General features: G+C 41.8%; 2 protein-coding genes across 5 annotated transcripts in view; one reads left to right on the forward strand and one right to left on the reverse strand.

The window, feature by feature from the left end:
* The first annotated feature begins 284 nt into the window (after nucleotides 1–284).
* Nucleotides 285–9,007, forward strand: PEX11G (peroxisomal biogenesis factor 11 gamma). Of its 3 annotated transcripts, none has more exons than XM_032238323.1 (5): nucleotides 285–832; nucleotides 3,282–3,473; nucleotides 5,781–5,959; nucleotides 6,260–6,310; nucleotides 8,330–9,007. In XM_032238323.1, exons 1-5 carry the CDS (start codon nucleotides 764–766, stop codon nucleotides 8,529–8,531), a joined length of 693 nt encoding a protein of 230 aa, XP_032094214.1. In that variant the 5' UTR covers nucleotides 285–763; the 3' UTR covers nucleotides 8,532–9,007. The 3 variants fall into 3 exon arrangements, with proteins under 3 accessions (XP_032094214.1, XP_032094223.1, XP_032094208.1); XM_032238332.1 differs by having other exon boundaries at nucleotides 288–832; nucleotides 8,364–8,494; XM_032238317.1 differs by lacking the exon at nucleotides 8,330–9,007 and adding an exon at nucleotides 6,815–7,869 and having other exon boundaries at nucleotides 292–832.
* The window catches only part of ARHGEF18 (Rho/Rac guanine nucleotide exchange factor 18), a 32,430-nt gene continuing 20,856 nt past the window's right edge, over nucleotides 8,627–20,200 (reverse strand). For both annotated transcript variants that reach the window (XM_032238286.1, XM_032238287.1), the window contains 8 exons: nucleotides 20,002–20,127; nucleotides 18,340–18,464; nucleotides 16,464–16,514; nucleotides 15,789–15,836; nucleotides 14,401–14,844; nucleotides 13,160–13,496; nucleotides 11,649–11,771; nucleotides 8,627–10,678 (listed from right to left, as the gene is read on the reverse strand). In XM_032238286.1, the coding sequence (XP_032094177.1) occupies nucleotides 10,545–10,678; nucleotides 11,649–11,771; nucleotides 13,160–13,496; nucleotides 14,401–14,844; nucleotides 15,789–15,836; nucleotides 16,464–16,514; nucleotides 18,340–18,464; nucleotides 20,002–20,127 (1,388 nt within the window). In that variant the 3' untranslated portion in view covers nucleotides 8,627–10,544. The remainder of the gene's footprint in view (nucleotides 10,679–11,648; nucleotides 11,772–13,159; nucleotides 13,497–14,400; nucleotides 14,845–15,788; nucleotides 15,837–16,463; nucleotides 16,515–18,339; nucleotides 18,465–20,001; nucleotides 20,128–20,200) is intronic.

Consider the following 20,200-nt stretch of genomic DNA (forward strand, 5'->3'; position numbering starts at 1 on the left):
AAATAAATATGGGACTAAGAAATTCCAGATAGTTTATGACCGAAGAAACAAGGAATGATATAATCTGTTTAGAGTTAGCCTAGCAAAGAGGAGTTAAAGCTCAAATAAAAGATGATACTTACTATCTTTAAGTTTATTTTAGAACATCTTTGTTAAAGATTTATACCCTGTATTTGTTCTGGGAAGTCCGGGGGGGGGGGAGGTAAACATTTGTAAAAGTTTTTTTCTAAAATTTTCAATTAAAAAAAGAAAGCTATAAAAATAAAACAAAGACACACATCCTTGCATCCTTCAATACAATTGAATTGAAATTTACCATCACAACTAAGCCCAGCATTTCTAAACAAGACAGTTAAGTGAATTTTGCCAGGACATGCCACTTGCCAAGGGTCTGAATTCTGATCACATAACCATGAAGGATGCAGCATGGTGGGGAAAAAATGGCCACAAGTTACCTCATATCAACTCTGAGGTACAACTATTCTCCTTTATTAGAAACCCACACAAAAACACAAACAAACACACAAACGTACAAAGAAAGAAGATATCTCTTTCCTTTCATAACCACCTTCATTCCTTCTCCAACCACATAAGATTACTTACTTACCCCTGTTCCCTCAGAAGACACCACCAGACTGCCTAACGGCGGCAAAATTCCCGCCAACTGGCTCGCGCTGGTTCCTGGAACTTGTAGTTTATTCCCTCCCGACTCGGCTTCCGGTGACGCGATTGGACGAGCAGAGGTCAGCCCGGAAGTGTTGCTATGGCGGCGGTGCCCCCCTTCAGTGGCCTGGTCTCCGTATTGGAAACCTACCGGGGCAGAGATCGAGTGGTGAGAGGAGGGTGGGAGATCGAAGCGAGGGGGGGATGTTTTGAGGGGGCTAAGAGGAGCGGTGAGGAGGTGCTTTCTGTTCGCTGGGATTCCCCTCGGGTTGCCCAGGGGATTTAAAAAGCAGAGAAAGCTGGAGCAGGGGTGTCCAACCGTGACGTCTTTAAGACTTGTGGACTTCAACTCCCAGAATTCCTCAGCCTGCGTTGCTGGCTTAGGAATTCTGGGAGTTGAAGTCCACAAGTCTTAAAGTTCCCAAGGTTGGACACCCCTGAGCTAGATGATACCCTAGCTGTGGGAAGCAAAAGGAGAGTGGGCGTCGAAGAGAAAGTTCCCAAATCCACGGACTACAACTTCCAGCACCCACCGCTAGCGTGGCCATGGGAGTTGCAATTCAGAACACTTGGGGAGCGCTGGTTGGAACTCATCAAAACTCCCAATAGAGACGAATTTGGGCATCTACTCTATTTAGGAATTAAGGATAGAGCTGGAAGGGACCTTGGACGTCTTCTAATCCAGCCTCCTGCTCAAGCAGGAGAACCTCTACCACTTCAGATAAGTGACTGTCTAGTCTCGTCTTAAAAACCTCTCGTAATGGAGCACTACCAGTTTCCCTACACTCTCTTACTCATGCAGCCCTCCTCAAGCTGGTACTTTAGCAGAGTCGTAAGGTTTATGGTCCCAATAAAGGAGAATATGTTTAGCTCGGGTTGAAATGACTTGGGTTGGTGCTCTCTGAGCTTGGCTGTTTTCTTGCAGAGTCTCATTATTCATACTAAGTAACATCATCAGTGCTGAGGTTACGTTTGGGTAATTGAGTAATGAAATAGTTTGAATAATGAAACAGTCTGCAAGCAAACAACCAAGCTCAGAGGTTTATGGTTCTCTGGACCTGAGAAGCACCATATAGAAAAAAGCTGAATTGTGACTCCAAGATCTTGAAGAACTGGGAACCCTGTGTTATTTTATAATTTGGATTGCTCCTAGAGGGGGATGGAGAGAGAAAGAGAGAGAGATCCCAAAGAAGGAAAGCACATTTTGAGATCACAGTGTTTGTTGCATTGTATGCTTATATCTTTATTTAACACTGGATCTGTAAGCCTGTTTCTCATGATGTATTTAAAATTCACATATGCCGGTAAAATGTACACACAAAATGTAGTGCACAAAACAAGTAGAAAGCATGAAATTTGATAAAAAGGCACTAACAAATAATTAGGTTTCTAGCAATTTTTTTTATATGCTAACTTGTCTTCCACTTCTAATTTATGCACAGTATAGATATTTAAAAGATTCCTGTCCACTACAGTTGGGATTAGATAAACCATGTGACCCTTTGGATTATCGTTTCAGAAATATTTCCTTACCAGATTCCTCAGTGCTTTCAACAATGTCGGAACTTTGAATGTACTTGAAAAGTTATTAAAAATTCAGGGAGATATTCAAAAATATATCTGCCTTGAAAGAAGCCTATGTTGAACATAGCACAGGGAATAATACAATAGAATACAATAGCAGAATTGGAAGGGACCTTGGAGGTCTTCTAGTCCAACCCCCTGCCTAGGCAGGAAACCTATACTGTTTCAGACAAATGGCTATCCAAGACTTCCAGTGTGGGGCATTCACAACTTCTGGAGGCAAGCTGTTCCATTGATTAATTGTTCTAACTGTCAGGAAATTTCTCCTCAGTTCTAAGTTGCTTCACTCCTTGATTAGTTTCCACCCATTGCTTCTTGTTTTAATGTTTTATGATATTTTGTATTGTGTCATAAACTGTGTCATGATCATTTTTATTATAAAATGTTATATGCCATTTGGCAAATTTTAATTCTGATCATAAGTCCCAGATTGTGGACACTTTGTGTAAATTGCCCCATTTAAGATAACTTAGTTCAAAATCCATTGCTCTATGATGCACTGTTCTACCCAGTTAAAGATTACAAAACTTTTAGTACCTAGTACATATATTTTGAGGTTCTAACGATATCATATTGGTGAGCCCCCCCCAATGATCTTTTGCAGAGGCCCTCAAATCTAGCATCGAATGTAGCACAATCCCTTGTTCTCCAAATTATGATTAAAACCTTCACATACGTGAAAGAATAGATTTTATCATATCATGTTCCTCTAAAAATTAGTACACTATAAGTTGAAATATATTTTTTCAGAGATGTATAGCATTTTAGTAAAACAGGAACCAATTATTTAAAAAAAATCGGGACAGGAGAAAAAAGCTAGCTTATCTTTGAAATTAACCCTCTCAATTTAAAGATATTTGTAAAGTGTTTGCCAATAGTAAGAGGATATGAAAAAATATGGTCTACACTACAGAACACATTTTAATTTTGGCCTTACTCCAAACTTTACCTTTCTGGGGATACATGGCTCTTTAATAAAAAATATAATTTGCAAATGGTAATAATGCTTTATATAACCAATCTTCCTACATAAGATACGCATCATCTGCTATGGCTGCCGGCTGGCTGGAGGAATTTTGGTGGCCAGAAGACAGCCTGGAGAACCATCCCTTGGCCAAGGCCTCCTGGCTGTTTCAGCACAACTGAGTCACTGTCGAACAGTTCTACGCCTTTTTGACGACCTAGCCATGCTTTCCTATAGCTGTCAGTATGGACTGGGGAACAAGGTAAGACATGCAAGAAAGTGGATGTTGTCCACAAAGTTGAAAGCTTTGAATGTTAATAGGAGCATTTGCAACACACACACACACACACACACACACACACACACACACACACACACACAAAGTCTAATCTTATCCTGGTCCAGGGTCTCCTAAAGCAGTGTTTTTCAACCTTTTTTGTGCAAAGGCACACTTTTTTCATGAAAAAAATCACGAGGCACACCACGATTAGAAAATGTTAAAAAATTTAACTCTGTGCCTATATTGACTATATATAAGGTGTTTTTCCCACGGCACACCTTACTCTATGTCACGGCACACTAGTGTGCCGCGGCACAGTGGTTGAAAAACACTGTCCTAAAGCAAGAAAGATATTAGAATATGAATGCAAGCCATAGTAAGCAAAACCCATCCCTGGATATAAATCCCTGGATATACATTAACACATGAAGTGTTAATACCACTTTATAATGCCTTGGTAAAGCCACACCTGGAATACTGCATCTAGTTTTGGTCGCCACGAGGTAAAAAATGTGGAGACTCTAGAGCGAGAGCTGAGAAGAGCAACAATGATGATTAGGGGACTGGAGGCTAAAACATATGAAGAACAGTTGCAGGAACTGGGTATGCCTAGTTTAATGAAAAGAAGGACTTGGGGAGACATGATAGAAGTATTCCAATGTCTCAGGGGTTGCCACAAAGAAGAGGGAGTCTACTATTTTCCTAGGCACCTGAGGGTAGAACAAGAAGCAATGGATGGAAACTAATCAAGGAGAGAAGCAACCTAAAACTAAGGAGAAATTTCATGACAGAACAATTAATCAATGAAACAACTTGCCTCCAGAAGTTGTGAATGCTCCAACACTGGAAGTTTTTAAGAAGATGTTGGATAACTATTTGTCTGAAGTGGGGTAGGGTTTCCTGCCTAAGTAAAGGGTTGGAATAGAAGACCTCCAGGGTCTCTTCCAACTCTGTTATTCTATTTTATTCTGTGAACATTTAACATTGTTTACGGAAATATGCCTCTGAATATATTGTTGGTGAACAATTGAAAACAAAAATCTAGATGTTCTTATCACAATACTCATATTTGTTGTAGTATTTTCTGCCGTTCAAAAATATCACAGAACATAGACTTATAGGCCAGAAGAGACCTTACAGGTCTTTTCTTTCTTTTTCTTTCTTTGTTTCTTTCTTTCTTTGTTTCTTTCTTTCTTTGTTTCTTTCTTTCTTTCTTTCTTTCTTTCTTTCTTTCTTTCCCTCTTTCTCTCTCTCTCTCCCCCTCCCTCCCTATCAGATCTAAACAGTGTTGTTTAGATGAAATCATGTTGTCACTTAGAGCAAACAACACTTACTACTGTACGGCCCTTCCCCGCTGGCTTTCTGGTTATCTGCAGCTGTTCTTATTCATCACTGTTTCATGGAAGTACAGGGATACTGTATGTGAGACTTGCAAAGCATTTCAGTTACAAGGACCTTGTTACAAGTTGTAAAGAACATTGGAGAACAACATAACTTAATCCAACTGAATCCAACCATCTCTCAATTTAGTAACAAATTCTACTGTTTTACAGTCTAGGTTATAGAGTTTCTTCTATTTATAATTTAGGCTTTATATGAAATTCTGAATGAAAAAGGCTATTGAGATGATTGAAAATACTGGGAAGGGAGGACTTTTCAGATAGAAAAAGAAGTGCAGCTTGAAATAAGTGGTTACTTTTAAAAAGGAAAGGAATATAAAGTTTAAAAAGGAAAGGAACATAAAGTTTATTTGATCAAGATTAATATATATTATCATCTCTGGTAACCTTTAATGGACCTTTGCTGATCAGGACTGAATGAAAAAGTTTTAAGGATTTGTTTGTAGATAAGAGACATGAAATATCAGAAGAGAACATTTGTTCTATTTCAAGGGTTGATAAGTTACAAACGTTGATAGTTATGATGAAGGGGGAAGTCATTTCTTTATATGCTCTCCTTTTTCTTTACTATATTTTCCTTATTGCATTTTTTTATTCTTTTTAGTTTGTTTTTCATCTTTTTAATTGTAATAAACTTACTATTAAAATATATAGACCATTCTCAGACTCAGAATGCCCAGAAGCTCCATTTTACGATGTTTTGCAAATAATACTTATGGTAGTACTGATCGAATCTCAGGTCTAACTTAGGATGCTTGTGTACTGGTAATCTTTCATCTAAATGCCAAACTGTAATGCTCACTTCTGGTCTAGTGACCAGAGACCAGAAGAAAGGAGAAGATGGAATGGAGAAATCAACACTTAAAGCTTGCTTGCTATCCCATTTCAGGAGAAAGATACAGCAATGCGCTGGCTTTCCATCTTCAACAACTTAGCTGATCAGCTTTATTACCCCTGTGAGCATATTGCCTGGGCTGCTGATGCTGAAATTATCCATGCCAACTCAAGTAGGTGGTGGACATTCAGTACAACTCTCTGGGACTTTTCTCTGCTGCTGGGAATTGCACGGTAAGGAGGAGAAGAGAGGAGGGGAGGGAGGGAGGAAAGAAGGAAGGAAGGAAGGAAGACTAGACAATGACTACCTGGAATCTAAATCTTCAAATACATGAATCATTGGGACTCAGTTTACCCTTCCTCCAAGCTTGATTCTGACTGAGGAAGTCTTTATGCTTTCCACTTTCCATATGTCTGGAGTATCAAGAAGGTTCTGTAGTATAACAGAATTCAAGCAATATTAAGGACATTAAGGATTTCTGCTCCAGAAATATGGCCTGCAGCTAAAATTTTGTCTTTACATTCTCATTCCAGAGCTCTCCGAATTTTATTACTCCTAAGAAGAAAGCAGCATACAGAATCCAGGTATGACTCCCTGCCTTGTAAGCATTTTCCCCCTCAACAATTAACAGGGATAAATTCCATTTGGCATAAAGGCACACATCTAAACCCTTTCCAGAAAAGTTAAGAGTCAATCCAGAAGGTTAAGGAAATGTGTATTAAAACGTCCTTGTTTTTTTTTAAACTTTCCTTTACATTCTTCCTTCCTTCTTTTAGTATCTGCTGTCCAAAACTTAGTTAATAAACCAAGCTATGTTTTTGGATCATGCTGCTGTTTTTTGATGGTAACAAATCAATAGTCCAGTTAGTACACATTTATTATTCTGTTTGGGACAAAAGTAGAATTTTAGCTCGGGGGGGTGGGGGATGCCATTTCCACATGAGGATTTCTTCTTGAATGCTTCAGTAGTTGCCAAGAATAAAAACTTATTTCAGGGCAAAGATAAACCCTTAGTTTTCTCCCTCCAGTGCTGATAGCAACAAATAAGCTCAGCGAATGTATTTTTCTTCCCCCTGTCTGGCTTGCAGAGATTTCTCTCAGAAAACAAGAGCTGAAATGCGCCTACAAGTCTTGGCCATCCTCAGCAACCTGGCTGACCTTGCCAATGCCATCCACTGGTTGCCTCCAGGAATTCTCTGGGCTGGAAAGTTTTCTCCATGGCTTGTGGGCCTCATGGGAAGCATTTCTTCCTTCATTGGGATCTATCAAAACTATGCAGGGGGCAGTTGTGGAATGGTTTGAACAGCTGCTGAATTGAATGGAGAAAAGGGGCTATCAGGGGAATTTATAAACGGTTACATAATCCCTGTTGAAATGGGGAGAGTAATTCCTATTATGGTGGAGGCTAGATTGGTATTAGGCTCTTCTATTAAAACATGGTGCTGCTTTTATATAACACATAGGCACTTTTCTGGAGGATCTATTTGGGAGAGTTTATAGAGCAGGGCTGGCTGAGGAATTCTGGGAGTTGAAGTCCACAAAGTTGCCAAGGTTGGAGACTCCCTATTATAGAGTTTAGTTTGCCTACTTCACTCTGTGTATAGGTAGTCCTTGACTTACAACCACATTGGAGCCTGGAATTTCAATCATAAGTCACTGCAGTCATAAGTCAAAGCACCTCATGACCAGACTTGATTTTACAATTGCTTTTACAATGGTCGTAAAGTGAGCCACTCTGATTGTTAAATGAATTACATGGTTAAGCAAATCTGTTCTTCTAAATGGGCTTTGATATTGGCAAGAAAACCCAGAAGCTGGTGAAAACATCACGAATTGTGCTCCCATGGTAACAGGATGCTACAATCAGTGGTAAATGCAAGCCAATTGCCTTGCGCCCAAAATGTGATCACGTGACTGCGGGGAGGGGGCAGCAGTCATAACCTCAAGGACCAGTTATACATAGCTTTTTAACAGTCTGTTGTAATTTCAACCGGTTGTTAGCTACCTTAAGGGACAAGTGGCTGCCCTGCTTAGTTAATTTGGCTATGGTTTTTTAATGTGAAGAATACAGTCTTGCTCTTTGTACATCATGTTAATGTGAAACCATTAGGGCTGATAATAAAAGATACAATCTCACACTTTCCCTTACCTGATTGGCTCTGTTGATATAGCCCGAACACCTGTCTTTTCATGTTTATTTGGAGTATGAAATCCTATTCACTCATAGCTACATTCAGAGAGCCAGTTTGGTGTGGGGTAGTGGTTCAGGCCTAAGGCTAGAAGCTAAACCATGAATTCTAGTTCTATATTAGGCCCAAAGCCAGCTAGGTAACCATGGGCTGGTCTCACTCTCAGACCTAAGTTGGAGGCAATGGCAAACCACTGCTAAAAAGCCTTGCCTAGAAAACTCTTGGGACTAATACAGGCAGTTGGCAAGAATCAATGGCTAAGGTAAAGGTTCCCCTTGCACATATATAAATAAACTCACATTCCCCTTCAGAGAAATCTCAGGGCATTAAAGATGATAGCATCAGTAGCTGCCCAATTCACAATATAGTGGAGGCATTGCCACTTCTGAACATAATTATGTTTTCACACCATAGAACGTCTTTTCATGATTCGCTCCTTTTGCACCAGTTTCTTCGGCTTTCAACCACATCCTTGAATTTGAGGGCCAACACATCTCATCTACATGGGAGAAGTCCTGAAACCCTCTCTCAGACAAGAGCCCTACAAAAAAGGATTCAACAAAGATCTGTGTTGTCTGTCAGGATTATAATTCATCAAGCGTTTCATGTGATGTGAAGGAGACCATAGTTTGTTTTGTTTTGACAACAACCAACACAAGTAATCCTATCAAATGTAATGTCAAACAAAGATAACACTTCAAAAGTAGGACATATTTTAAGGTTCGCTTTATGATTTATGGTTTCATGGATTGACTCAAACAGGTTCAGGCTTTAGTTGTATCTGAGGTTCCACAATTATCCTACAGTAGAGAAACAGTTGCAATCATTGCTTAAAAAAATAGCCATAATTTGGTGTGACAGCATCCCATTTGATCATTACAGTAGTGCACAAATTTGACAAAAAAAAATATTAAAACACTGAAAACCATCAACTTTACAAATAATTGAAAAGGAGAGTTACATAGAATGATTACTATGTAATAACCACTAAAGGAGTATCTACGTACAAAGTTGCTATGATTTTGTCTAAAGAGATAGTTGCTGTGACCCTTCAACTTAAAAATCCATTGAAGAAGCTTCAGGCCGACGTAGTCACATAGAGAAGTAAAGCGCAAAATGAGCTTTTCAGACTTAAGCCACTAGAGGCAGAGAACTTCTCAATAAAGTCATAGCCACTTTTTACTACAAAGAAACTTGTTTTGTTCGTCAGTAAGACGGAAAAGGAAATAAAAATGCCATCCATGTTCTAAAGTGCTTGGGTTCGTCTCATACCATCCATATATATCAGAAAACACTGATAAGCATGGCACAAATGGTCAGTCAGAATGCAATTCACAAAACATTGCAAGTACAATAAAATTACTTAAAAGGGTTTTGTGTGTGTGTGTGTGTGTGTGTGTGATGCAGCTGGTAGATCTACACAAAGAGCTTAAAAGCTAATTAAAACAAACCATTTTCTGTCATGGTTGCCTACTTAATGATGTCATCATCAGATTCTGGACGATAGTTTTCTAAGCTGGGAAGAGGGGGGGGGGTGTCATATTAAAGTGAATGGCACCATGGCTTCTGCCACGCGTGGACTGTTAATAGGCCCCGCCTTCTCTTCTGGCCTCCAAACTTCCTAATGGCTCTAGAAGGAAACCAAGGTCTCCATGCAGTCAAAAGAACACAATAAAACAAGACCCAGAGTACAAGACTTTCACCTAGAGACACTGTTCATGTGCAACAAGGTGGAAGAAACCGGACTTTTCCATAACCCACTCTCAAACAAGCACTTGTGATGCTAGGAGACAAATACAACGTGCAGTGTGTAAAACTGGGGGAAAGTTACAACTTCAGCAGCTTGCATCTCCAGTATTTTTGTGATCTGAAGAACAGACACAGAAGAGAGGCAGTGGACGTTCCCACAGGGAATGACATCCTTTGGCGAGAGAGAAGCTCCACTCAAAACATCTCAATCGGTTATTAAGTTAAGAATTTCTTCATTTCCTTCATTTGAACCGGAAACAACTTGGCATCCAATGTAATTCTGACCTGCGTTTCCTCTTCCCACCCCCCTCCCCAGATCCAAAATATCTGGAAAGGGTCTGGAAAATTGGGCCTGCTGCTGTGTGGGCCAGTTACTGCAGCAAGGGTCTTCAGCAGGAACAAAACTCCAGGACCCAGTTTGCACTGGAGGATTTCCCTACAATTGGGGGGGGAGGGGAATGAGTCTTTGTGGGAGATGAGGTGCTTTGTGCGACCAGCCAGGGCCTAATCTAATTCCCTCAGATTCCCTCCATAGAGTCCCTAACACCATCAACATCTTTGTTTGGTCCTACGCAGAGTCCAAGGGCCACCTTATGGTTGAATGTGAAGATTAAAAGTTAAGGGCCTTCTCGTACCCTTCCCTTCCCAAGAAGGTTATTGTAAAACCTTGGAACTCAAAAGGAAGCTAGAATAATGTTCCAGCCCCAGGAACAATGTAAGCAAAGCCAAGATGGTAACATGGAGCCCCCAAACGATATCATTTTGAATCCTTTTCCAGAGAACATCTTGCAAGCTCTGCCTTCAGATGATGCAGTTGGGGCAAGGCAGAGCCTCCGACACCCATTTGGGCCAAAGGAGAGTGGACCTTCTTGGGTGTTGATCAGAAAAAAATGACATCATCTTTGCTAGCGTCATCCAGGGAAGGTGGAAGGACATGAATGCTGTTGGGCTTCATGGGACCAACAGAGGTAGATGGCGCTTCCAGATGGCCGCTTTCAGCACCACCAGCCAGTTCTGTGGGGGGAGGGGGGAGAAAAGAGGGGAGAGGAAAAGATCACTACGCAGCATAGTAATAGATCAGCTACCACAGATAAGCCTGTCAAATATATTTGATTTATTTGATTTATTTATTTATTAAATTTATATTGCGGCCTATTTGCCCATGGCAACTCAAGGCGGCTTACATAATTTAAAACCACATTAAAAAACAATAAAACTACTGTATTTTTCGGAGTATAAGACCCCCCCCTTCCCCCAAAAAAAGAGGGTGAAAATTTGGATGTGTCTTATACACTGAATACAGCATTTTTGGCCTACTGAAACCCCTCCCCCTTTGCAAAAATGGATGTGCATATCCTTTAGGAGACTTTCAGAGTGCTCCTGGGGGCTGGGGAGGGCAAAATGAGCAAAGAAACCGGCTGTTTTTGCCCCTCCCCCAGCTCCCAGGAGCACTCTACAGGCCTCCCAAATCTCTGCATGCCACCACCACCCCCTTTTTTTGTTGCAAAAAACAATGCGTGCAGAGGGTTTAGGAGCCCTGCAGAGCACAAAAACTTTTTAAAAAATTTACCTCTTCAAAATCATGTGCATCTTATAGTCCGAAAAATATAATAAAAGAATCAGATAAATTAATATAATAAAATCACCTCCCACCCCCAGCAACAGCAGATCACATGAGCCATTTAATGGGGTCCATTCCACTCTGGGTTCCCCAGGCCCACGGGCAGAACCAAGTCTTCAGCGCCTTCTGGAAGAGTATTAGAGAGGGGGCCATTCTAATCTCTGGGGGGATGATGTTTCAGAGAGAGGGAGTCACCACTAACTAGGCCTTTCTTCTAGGTCCCACCAGGTATATCTCCCTCTGGGATGTTACCCGCAGCATTCCCTGCCTCCCCGCTCTGATGGATCGGGTGGATGTGACCGGCAAGAGACGGTCCCTCCGATTTAAAGGCTTTAAAGTGACAACCAGCACCTTGGACTTTACCTGGAAGGAAGGCAACATTCTGGCTATGCAGAAAGACGGGGCTTGCAGAACGTCTGTTTCGAGACTGAGATTCTTCCTTGGTAACCATCTTGGAAATTGGGAATGGCCTCACATCACCTAATGCTTGAAATAGAAAAAGGAAAAAAACTCAGCTGATCTACAAAAGGAAAGGAATCACCAGGCACCAAATCATAGCCCTGTCAACTAAATAAGGCTTCTTTGTCAACAATAAGTAATTTTAATAAATATGTTGACAGAGATCCATCAAATGTATTAAGGCAGAGTCTGATTATTTTGGTTTGGATTACTGGATCATGATCTGAACTCAGCCATTATTATTTGTATGTCTTACTTTCGATGATGATATTAGGAGCTTTATAACTGTAACGTTCAACAAACTGGTCAGGGTAAAACCATGGTTTATTGCAAAGAAAGACATCTGTTTTGCAACCACGGACTATGATGTTTTAAACTTCCAGCAGTCTCAAGGAACATGGTGGCATAATCTCTTAATCTGTGTGAAAGAAATCTAGCCAGTTTCCAATCACCTCAGACTTGCCCACAAAATTGGCACAAAACACAGATTCCAAAGAGGAACAAATTTTTGCCACAAGAAACAGTCTATTCACCCATAACGTACATTCTTTTCAGTTCTCAGAATAACAGAGGCAGAAACACTATAATGAGCTAGTAAAGTACTGTACTTTTCGGAATATAAGATGCACTCCCCACGCCCTAAAAGTGGGTGAAAATTGTGGTGTGTCTTATACACCGAATGTTGCCGAAGCCATGCCCACTCGTTGGCCCCCACCCTTTGGCTGTTTTGGGCCTCCACACATTGTGTTTTGGCCTCTGGATGCTGTTTTAGACCTGTTCCAGTCTGCAGGTATCGACACCTTTTTGGCCTCTGCACACATCATTTTTGTCTTCCATGCATCACATTTTTGGCCAGTTCTAGGTGGCAAGGAGTGTCGCTGATCCCCGCTGCCTGGAACAGGCCAAAAATGCAATGCATGGAGGCCAAAAATGTGACACACAGAGGCAGTAATGGGCTATGGCGATCCCTGCAGCCTGAAACAGCTGATTGGCGGTATTCTGGGAGGCTGATCCAACCACCAATCAGCTGCTCATGCTGAATCAGGCTGCGATGTGCTGAAGCTGACCAGGCTGTTTGCTGCAAGGACGCTATCCAGATGAATACCGATGGATGCTGGTAGGCAGAAGCAGAATTTTCTTTTCTTGTTTTCCTCCCCAAAAACTAATGTGCGTCTTATACTCTGAAAAATATGATAGATTTTCCTCATCTGAAAATTCCTAGAATTCCCGTCCCTGCATATAAAGTTGGGGATTGAAGTTCTAGCACAAAAGGAGGGTAAATGCTGAAAAAGCTATAGTAGATATTGAAGGATTTCCACAAATGGAAGACTGCCATTCAGGACTTCAGTATCATCAGTAGTTTCTGTCATGGCTATCCCTAGCCTCTCCCTATCCGAAGGTTCTCGGCAACTTACTTGAACTTTCAATCCTGTGGGAAGTCACCTTGACAGCCTTGCCACCTTTTTCCTTGCTGCCCTTGGTCAAAATGGCCAGCTTGGTGGGGATTTGCTGCTGCACAGCTGCCTGTTTCTGGGTCTGGTTGGTGGTACTCAACAAGTGGAGGGGCACTTCATTCTTCAGGACCAGAATGGGGCGGCCTCCCTCCAGTGTAGCACTGTCCTTTCGCCCCAATTCTCCTCGCTCCAGGTACTCCATCCCAGATACACTGGCTCGCCCACCTGGCTTGGTAGGCAGCACGGTTCCTTCCATCCCTTCACCATTGAAGCTGAGAGAGTGGCTCAGGGTTTGCGCCTGGGGAAAAGTGGACAATATTGGTCATTCACCTCTAGAGGAATCGAACTAAGGGCAGGTTCTTGAAGATAGAAGTGGAAAGAAGTGGGAGTGGCAGCAGATTGCCAATTCTCAGGTTTACTTTTCATACATGCAGCTTCCTTATACAGGTAGTCCTCAACTTCCGACCACATTTGGGATCAGAACTAAGCAAGATGGCTATTAAATGAGTCGTGCTTGATTTTACTATCTTTTTTGCCAGGGTTGTTAAAGCAAATCCAGCTTCCCCCATTGGCTTTGCTTGTCCGAAGGCGGCTGGGAAGGTTTATCACCATTTGCAACCATTCCTATCCTAAGTCCAGTTTCGAAGTAAACTCAAATGGTAATTGGAGGTTGCAAATGGTGATATAGCACTTATATACCGCTGTGCTTTATAGCAGGGGTCTCCAACCTTGGCAACTTTAAGACTTGTGGACTTCAACTCCCAGAATTCCTCAGCCAGCAGTCTTAAAGTTGCCAAGGTTGGAGACCTCTGCTTTACAGCCCTCTCTAAGCAGTTTACAGAGTCATCTTATTGTCCCCAACCATCTGGGTCTTCATTTTACCAACCTCGGAAGGATGGAAAGCTGAGTCAACCTTGAGCCGGTGAGGATTGAACTGCTGAGCCACAGTCAGCAGAAATACCCCGCAGTACTGAATTCTAACCACTGTGCCACCATGGCTCTTGAATATGAACCAAGGATGCAACCATTGTAAATATATGCTAGATTTGCCCAAATTTTGATCATATGACTGCAGTGATGCTGCAATGGTTGTAAGAGCAAGTCACTTTTTGCACTGCTGTTTTAACTTCAGAGGGTCTCTAAATGAATGGTTTTAAGTCAAGGGCTCCCTGTACCTTTCCAATAGGCCTTCCAGTACTCACTTGGCCTGTCTCAGGTGAGAAGGCACCTGAGACTAGATGCAGCTTCTTCTGCTTGCGCAGCTGTTCCAGACGTTCACGCTCCTTCTCAACGGCTCTCTGGGATTCCCGCAGTCTCTCCAAGTCATGCTGGTAGGCCTCTCGCTGCTGTTCCAGCTCCTCCCGTTCTTGATTCAGACGCTCCATCAGCTGCCGTGCCTCCTCCTCTCGCTCCTGCAACTGGTTCTTCTCCACCTCCATTTGGCGGCGCGTGCGGTCACAGTCACGTTCCCAGCGATGCTGCTCAATCTTTAACTGGCCCTGCAATTTCTGCACATTGGCCAGTTCTTCCCGCTGCTTCTCAAAATTGCGCTGTCTCTCCTGATCCAGCAGCAAATTCCCTCGCGTGGATTGCAGCCGGAACTGCTTCTGCAACTCAATGTAACTGTCCTGCTGGGCTGTCACCGCCTGGGAAAGGGGGGGGGGGGGGGAGAAGATTCACCGGTGAGCTTTCCCCATCCAAAAATTGGGAGAAGGGAAAACTGTTAAATGATGATTTAATAGCTGACCAGTTGCTGTAAGACTGTAAACTGAGATGATGAAATGAGAATGAGTCAGCAGGGTCACTGCCACTTTAAGAAGCTATCTATATAAGGGAGGCCATGTAAGGACATCTCTCTCTCGCCATGTGTTATAATTGAAGACTGATTGATTGCCTGGTTTTGCCTAGTATCAGTGGTGGGCTCCTACCAGTTTGGCAAAATTGGTACATATGTATGTATGTATGTATGTATGTATGTATGTATGTATGTATGTATGTATATGTATGTCTTGTAGATAAACCACTGTTTGAAAGACAAAATCTCTGTGTACTATATTTTGCTCTTGGGTTGTCTCAAAATAGTAGTCACACTATGCACACTGACAAAAACCCTCCAGGTCCGGTGCTAAGAGTTACAGTTCTGTGGAAATGCTCCAAGGAAGATGGCCATAACTGAGTCCCCTTAATGCTCTAGCAGAAAGTTTAGCCCCTCCCCACTTATATATTATAATTCATCCTCCAGAATCATTGTTCTTTTTAAAAACAAAACAGCAGCTAATGGTGACCACCCTAGGGAGAAGGTAAAGGAATGAAGAGCCCAGGAATAAACCAAAATTCTTAACCCTCTCCCTTGCCTTTCAGAGTTGTAGAAATAATTTTTTTAATGGTCCTGTCATACAGGACACTAAGCAGATCTGAAGAGTTGCTACTGAAGGCTAGACTGGAAAAGGTACTTTCTTCTCCCTCCTCCTCCAAAATTTCTCTATTCAGGTCACTGCCCATCTTTTGTTATTTTGGAGTCCTTCTTGCTCCACCCATGCAAATCATAAAAGCCAATAAATTGAGGGGTGGTGATGGGAAAAGACTTTACCTGGAGGCTAAGCAGCAACTGCAAGAGTGTCTGTATCCTTTGAACAAGCTAAGGGAAAACACAAAGAGGAGGATGTTACCCAACATCTGTCTTCATGAGCTCTGCCACTCGCACACCCAAATATCGGGAACCAACAACTTATTTCTATATACTAGGAAGCCATAAATAGGCCCAATCTATCGGGTTTTTCTGTCGGAACCCGAGACTCTCTTCCCTCCCCCTTGTCCATCTTCTCAAAATCCATTTTGGGCAGAATGTAACTGCTCTGCAAATGTAACTGTGCTGTCAAATCAATGGCTGAGAAAAAACAAATGTATAGCTCCCTTTGTTGGGCACATGACTTTAAAATCTACATCAGAAATACACCCCGAATCCCACAACTCTTCCAGGACCTGCATATGAATCATAATTTCTAATGAACTGAAAGAAATAATGACATCGACCTGTGTTTAATTTAATTAACTGTATTTAATGCTTTTAGATTCTTCTGGAGTGGGCAACCTAATAATAGTAATGCAACTATATAACGTCAAATTTCGCTTTTGACCTGGCTTTGCCCATTCTCTGGAATAAGGCAGTTAGCATAGCAAAGACCCAAAGCAGCCCTCAAACTTCAAAAAAATAAGCATTGCTCTCCTGCTCTCCACCATCATGGAGAAAATAACTGGCCAATACCTCTAATTCGGTCCACAGCAGTGGTTGATGTTCCAGTCTTGTGTTACTGACCTGATGGGATAAAAAAATTGAGAAGCTGGGTTGACATGACATACCAAACTAAGCTAAAATGGGGCTGACAAGTCTGTGGTTCAATCCACTGTAGAAACCCAACCATTATTTCAGCATGCAATGGGAGAAGAACCATTGCATTAAGTCATAATATACAGTACTTGATTATTTGGGCATGTTATGTGAACATAGGAACTGGGTTTGTATTCAATGCACTGTTTAACTAAACATGTAAGACCAAAAGTGTTCCAAGGGAAGATTTGCCATATTTTTTGGAATATACGACCCACCAAGATTTTGAAGAGGCAAATTTTTTTTAAAAAATTTTTTTTTGCATTCTACAGACTTCCCAAAAACGTTTTTCCCCCCAACAAAGGGCATGCATAACCTTTAGGAGGCTTATAGAGTGCTCCTGGGGGCTGAGGGGGACAAAATTGAGCAAAAAAAGGGCCCATTTTTCACTCATTTCTGCCCTCCTCAGCCCCCAGGAGCACTCTGAAAGCCTCCGAAAGGCTATGCACAGCCATTGTGGTGAAGAGGCAGGGTTTCTGGAGGTAAAAAAAAGCTGTATTCGGTTTATAAGACACACCCAGACTTTCAGCCTCTTTTTTGAGGGAAAAAAGTACGTCTTATACTCCAAAAAATACGGTATATCACTCCCCACTAGCAGACTCTACAGTTCCAAAAGGCTCCCAGAGTCTTCCCACCATATATTTACTCTTTCACAATTCTGTAAAATGGGAAATACTTTAAGATACTGACTATCCCAAACCATTGTAGTAAGTTTCACAGTGGACTGGGGATGTAAAGGAAGAATTTCCAGACCTTAAATCAGGGATATATATTCTCAGAAAGATGAAAGGGAGCAACATAATACATCCTTCTGAGAACCACAGGTGGACATAGGGTGGTAACACCAGAAAGGGCATGGCCAAAATGTCATTTGTTCCTTTTTTATTATGACAAAGCCCTCAAAAACACCTTCTAAGTAAATCAAAAGACTCAGTAACCAAAGAAGGAAAAACAAGAGTCTACAATAAATGTAAGGTCTCTAAGAGCCACAATGTAGGACAGAGAAGCAAAATATTAGCAGAGTGCATTCATGAATATCAATAGCAGTCAGAAGATACAATGAAAACTCCTCAATCTCACAACACATGGACAGACTCAATCATGGTTTCAAATGAAAAACTGTAAGCATTCTAGATCAAGCTAAATCCCAAAATGCTAGGGGAATTTCTGGAAACTGGGCATTTAGACAAATCTGCTATCAACAGGCACATAGACATAAGCTGCCTTTACATACATACTATTCAAGAGAGAATATAAACGCTAAGAACAAAAAAACAAAGAGTGTGAAACATACCCTTTCCAACAACCAAATAAGCAGGGATTAACACCATACAATCAAGCAGAAAACAATACCATGATCGAGGAGGGAGAAGAAAACATAGCCTCACCAACACTGGTAGGGAAACCTACTATAATAAACAGGACGCAGCTCCCACACTCCCTAGCACTGATGATGTTACCCAGTCAGATAATAAAACATCTGCAAAGAAACAATTAAACTCAGAGAGCACCAAGGATGCTTCTTTACAGGTCAAAAATCTGCAATGTGCACAAGAGTTATATAAATATGTTCATTTCATTCCAACATATATGCCTTCCAGATTTTCATTTGCTAAAGGGGAGAAAGGAAAAGCCAGATGTTTTTCAAACTGATCTAAACACTTCCTGGGAAAAAAGAAGCTCGTAGCCATCACTATTCCCAACATAGTTAGGGAATAAATACAGAGATTTTTGGAGAGCAAATTCCACCTACCAAACATAGCCCTTCCTCTCCAGCGGATGGGCGTTCTTGTTGCACTTGCTCTGAATTGGCTGGGTTGCCTTGCGGGTCTGGCACCCGCTGCTCTCCACCACAGACTTTCTTCTTGAAGCTACCAGCTGAAAAATAAAAGGCACCCATTGGCATACAGGACAGATTACCCAAACTCAGTTGGGAAAGCTTTCATTACCCTTCACCCATGGATGGGTTTAGACTGCAAGATTCAGAATCCCTAAAACTATCTTCTTTTTTCTCTCTTTAATCTATTTGCCCTGTGTTACATAGAAATTAAACTCTCTAAATTTGTTTTTATACTTTTATACTATATATGTTTTATATTTCTGCTTTTATTGTATTGTAAATCACACAGTGTTGCTTTGGATAATGAGATGGGCAACATATAACATTACTTAGGGGGCGGAAAAAGACCAACGCAAGATCGTTCCAACACTGACAGACCTCCTGCAGAGACTAAAACAGTACAAACTGGGCTCACTGGCAGGATTAAAAAAAATTCTATAAAATAGCATCAGTGGTGGGATTCAAAATTTTTTACTATTGATTCTGTGGGTGTGGCTTGGTTGGTGTGGCAGGGGAAGGATACTGCAAAATCTCCATTTGCTCCTGATCGGCTAGGATTTGGGAGGCAGAGAATAGATGGGGGGGCGGGACCAGTCAGAGGGGTTCCACCACAAAACCGCGGATGACAAAATTGCGGTTGACGAAAGCGCGTATGTGACGTCATCACAGCGCGACGAAAAAGATCGAAAAATGTAAAAATAAAGCGAAAACCTTACCCTAAACCCCCCAAACCTAACCCTAAACCTAACCCTAACCCTTAACCTAACCCTAAACCTAACCCTAAACCTAACCCTTAACCTAACGAAAAACCTAACGCTAACCCTTAACCTAACGCTAACGCTCTAAACCTAACCCTAACCCTTAACCTAACCCTAACCCTAACCCTTAACCTAGCCCTTACCTTTATGTGAATAGGCTTGCTGTAATTTAATTTTTATTTCAATTTTTCGATCTTTTTCGTCGCGTTGTGATGACGTCACATACGCGATTTCGTCGACCGCGCTTTTGTGGAACGTGGTTTTGACGGGTCACGGTCAGAGGTGGTATTTACCGGTTCTCCGAACTACCATATTTTTCGGAGTATAAGACACACCAAGGTTTTGAAAAGGCAATTTTTTAAAAGTCTTTGCACTCTGCAAACCTCCCAAAAATGGTCCATTTTTTGTCAAAAAATGGGCATGGACAGCCTTTAGGAGGCTTATAGAGTGCTCCTGCAGGCTGGTGGGGGGGGCAACATTTCTGCCCTCCCTAGCTCCCAGGAGCACTCTGAAAGCCTCCTAAAAGCTATGCATGGCCATTTTGGTGAAGGAAGTGGGGTTTCGGGAAGCAAAAAAATCTGTATTCAGTGTATAAGACGCGCCCAGATTTTCACCCTTTTTTGAGGGAAAAAGGTGCATCTTATACTCCGAAAAATACGGTACTCAAAATTTCCACTACCGGTTCTCTAGAACTGGTCAGAACTTGCTGAATATCACCTATGAATGGCATTCTGTCTGCAGTGGGAGCAGTAATCGCAGGTCCCTCATTCCTATATCAGATCTCATGCTCTTTCCTCCGTTCCTCCTTTTGACAGACCTGTCATGCCATAGTCGTATCCTCCAAAAGTCTCAGCTCGCCTCAGCAACCCAGACCCACTGGAATCTTCAGGATGAGAGCTTGCACTGGCCAGCTGGGTGAAGATCAGGTTCTGAAGGCTCTCCACTAGAAGACAGCAGCCAAGAAGGCAGTTGAGTAGGAAAAGAGGAGAAGATGTTGATTGCTGTGAACAATTATG

Source organism: Thamnophis elegans, chromosome 1, assembly GCF_009769535.1.
Source record: "Thamnophis elegans isolate rThaEle1 chromosome 1, rThaEle1.pri, whole genome shotgun sequence".
Taxonomy (NCBI): domain Eukaryota; kingdom Metazoa; phylum Chordata; class Lepidosauria; order Squamata; family Colubridae; genus Thamnophis; species Thamnophis elegans.

Bases quoted from the DNA above. Each gene is read 5' to 3' on its own strand.
- PEX11G (XM_032238317.1), top strand. From the start codon at position 764: ATGGCGGCGGTGCCCCCCTTCAGTGGCCTGGTCTCCGTATTGGAAACC. The intron at 833-3,281 runs GTGAGAGGAGGG...TTCCTACATAAG, and splicing joins ACCGGGGCAGAGATCGAGTG to ATACGCATCATCTGCTATGG. The intron at 6,311-6,814 runs GTATGACTCCCT...TCTGGCTTGCAG, and splicing joins AAGCAGCATACAGAATCCAG to AGATTTCTCTCAGAAAACAA.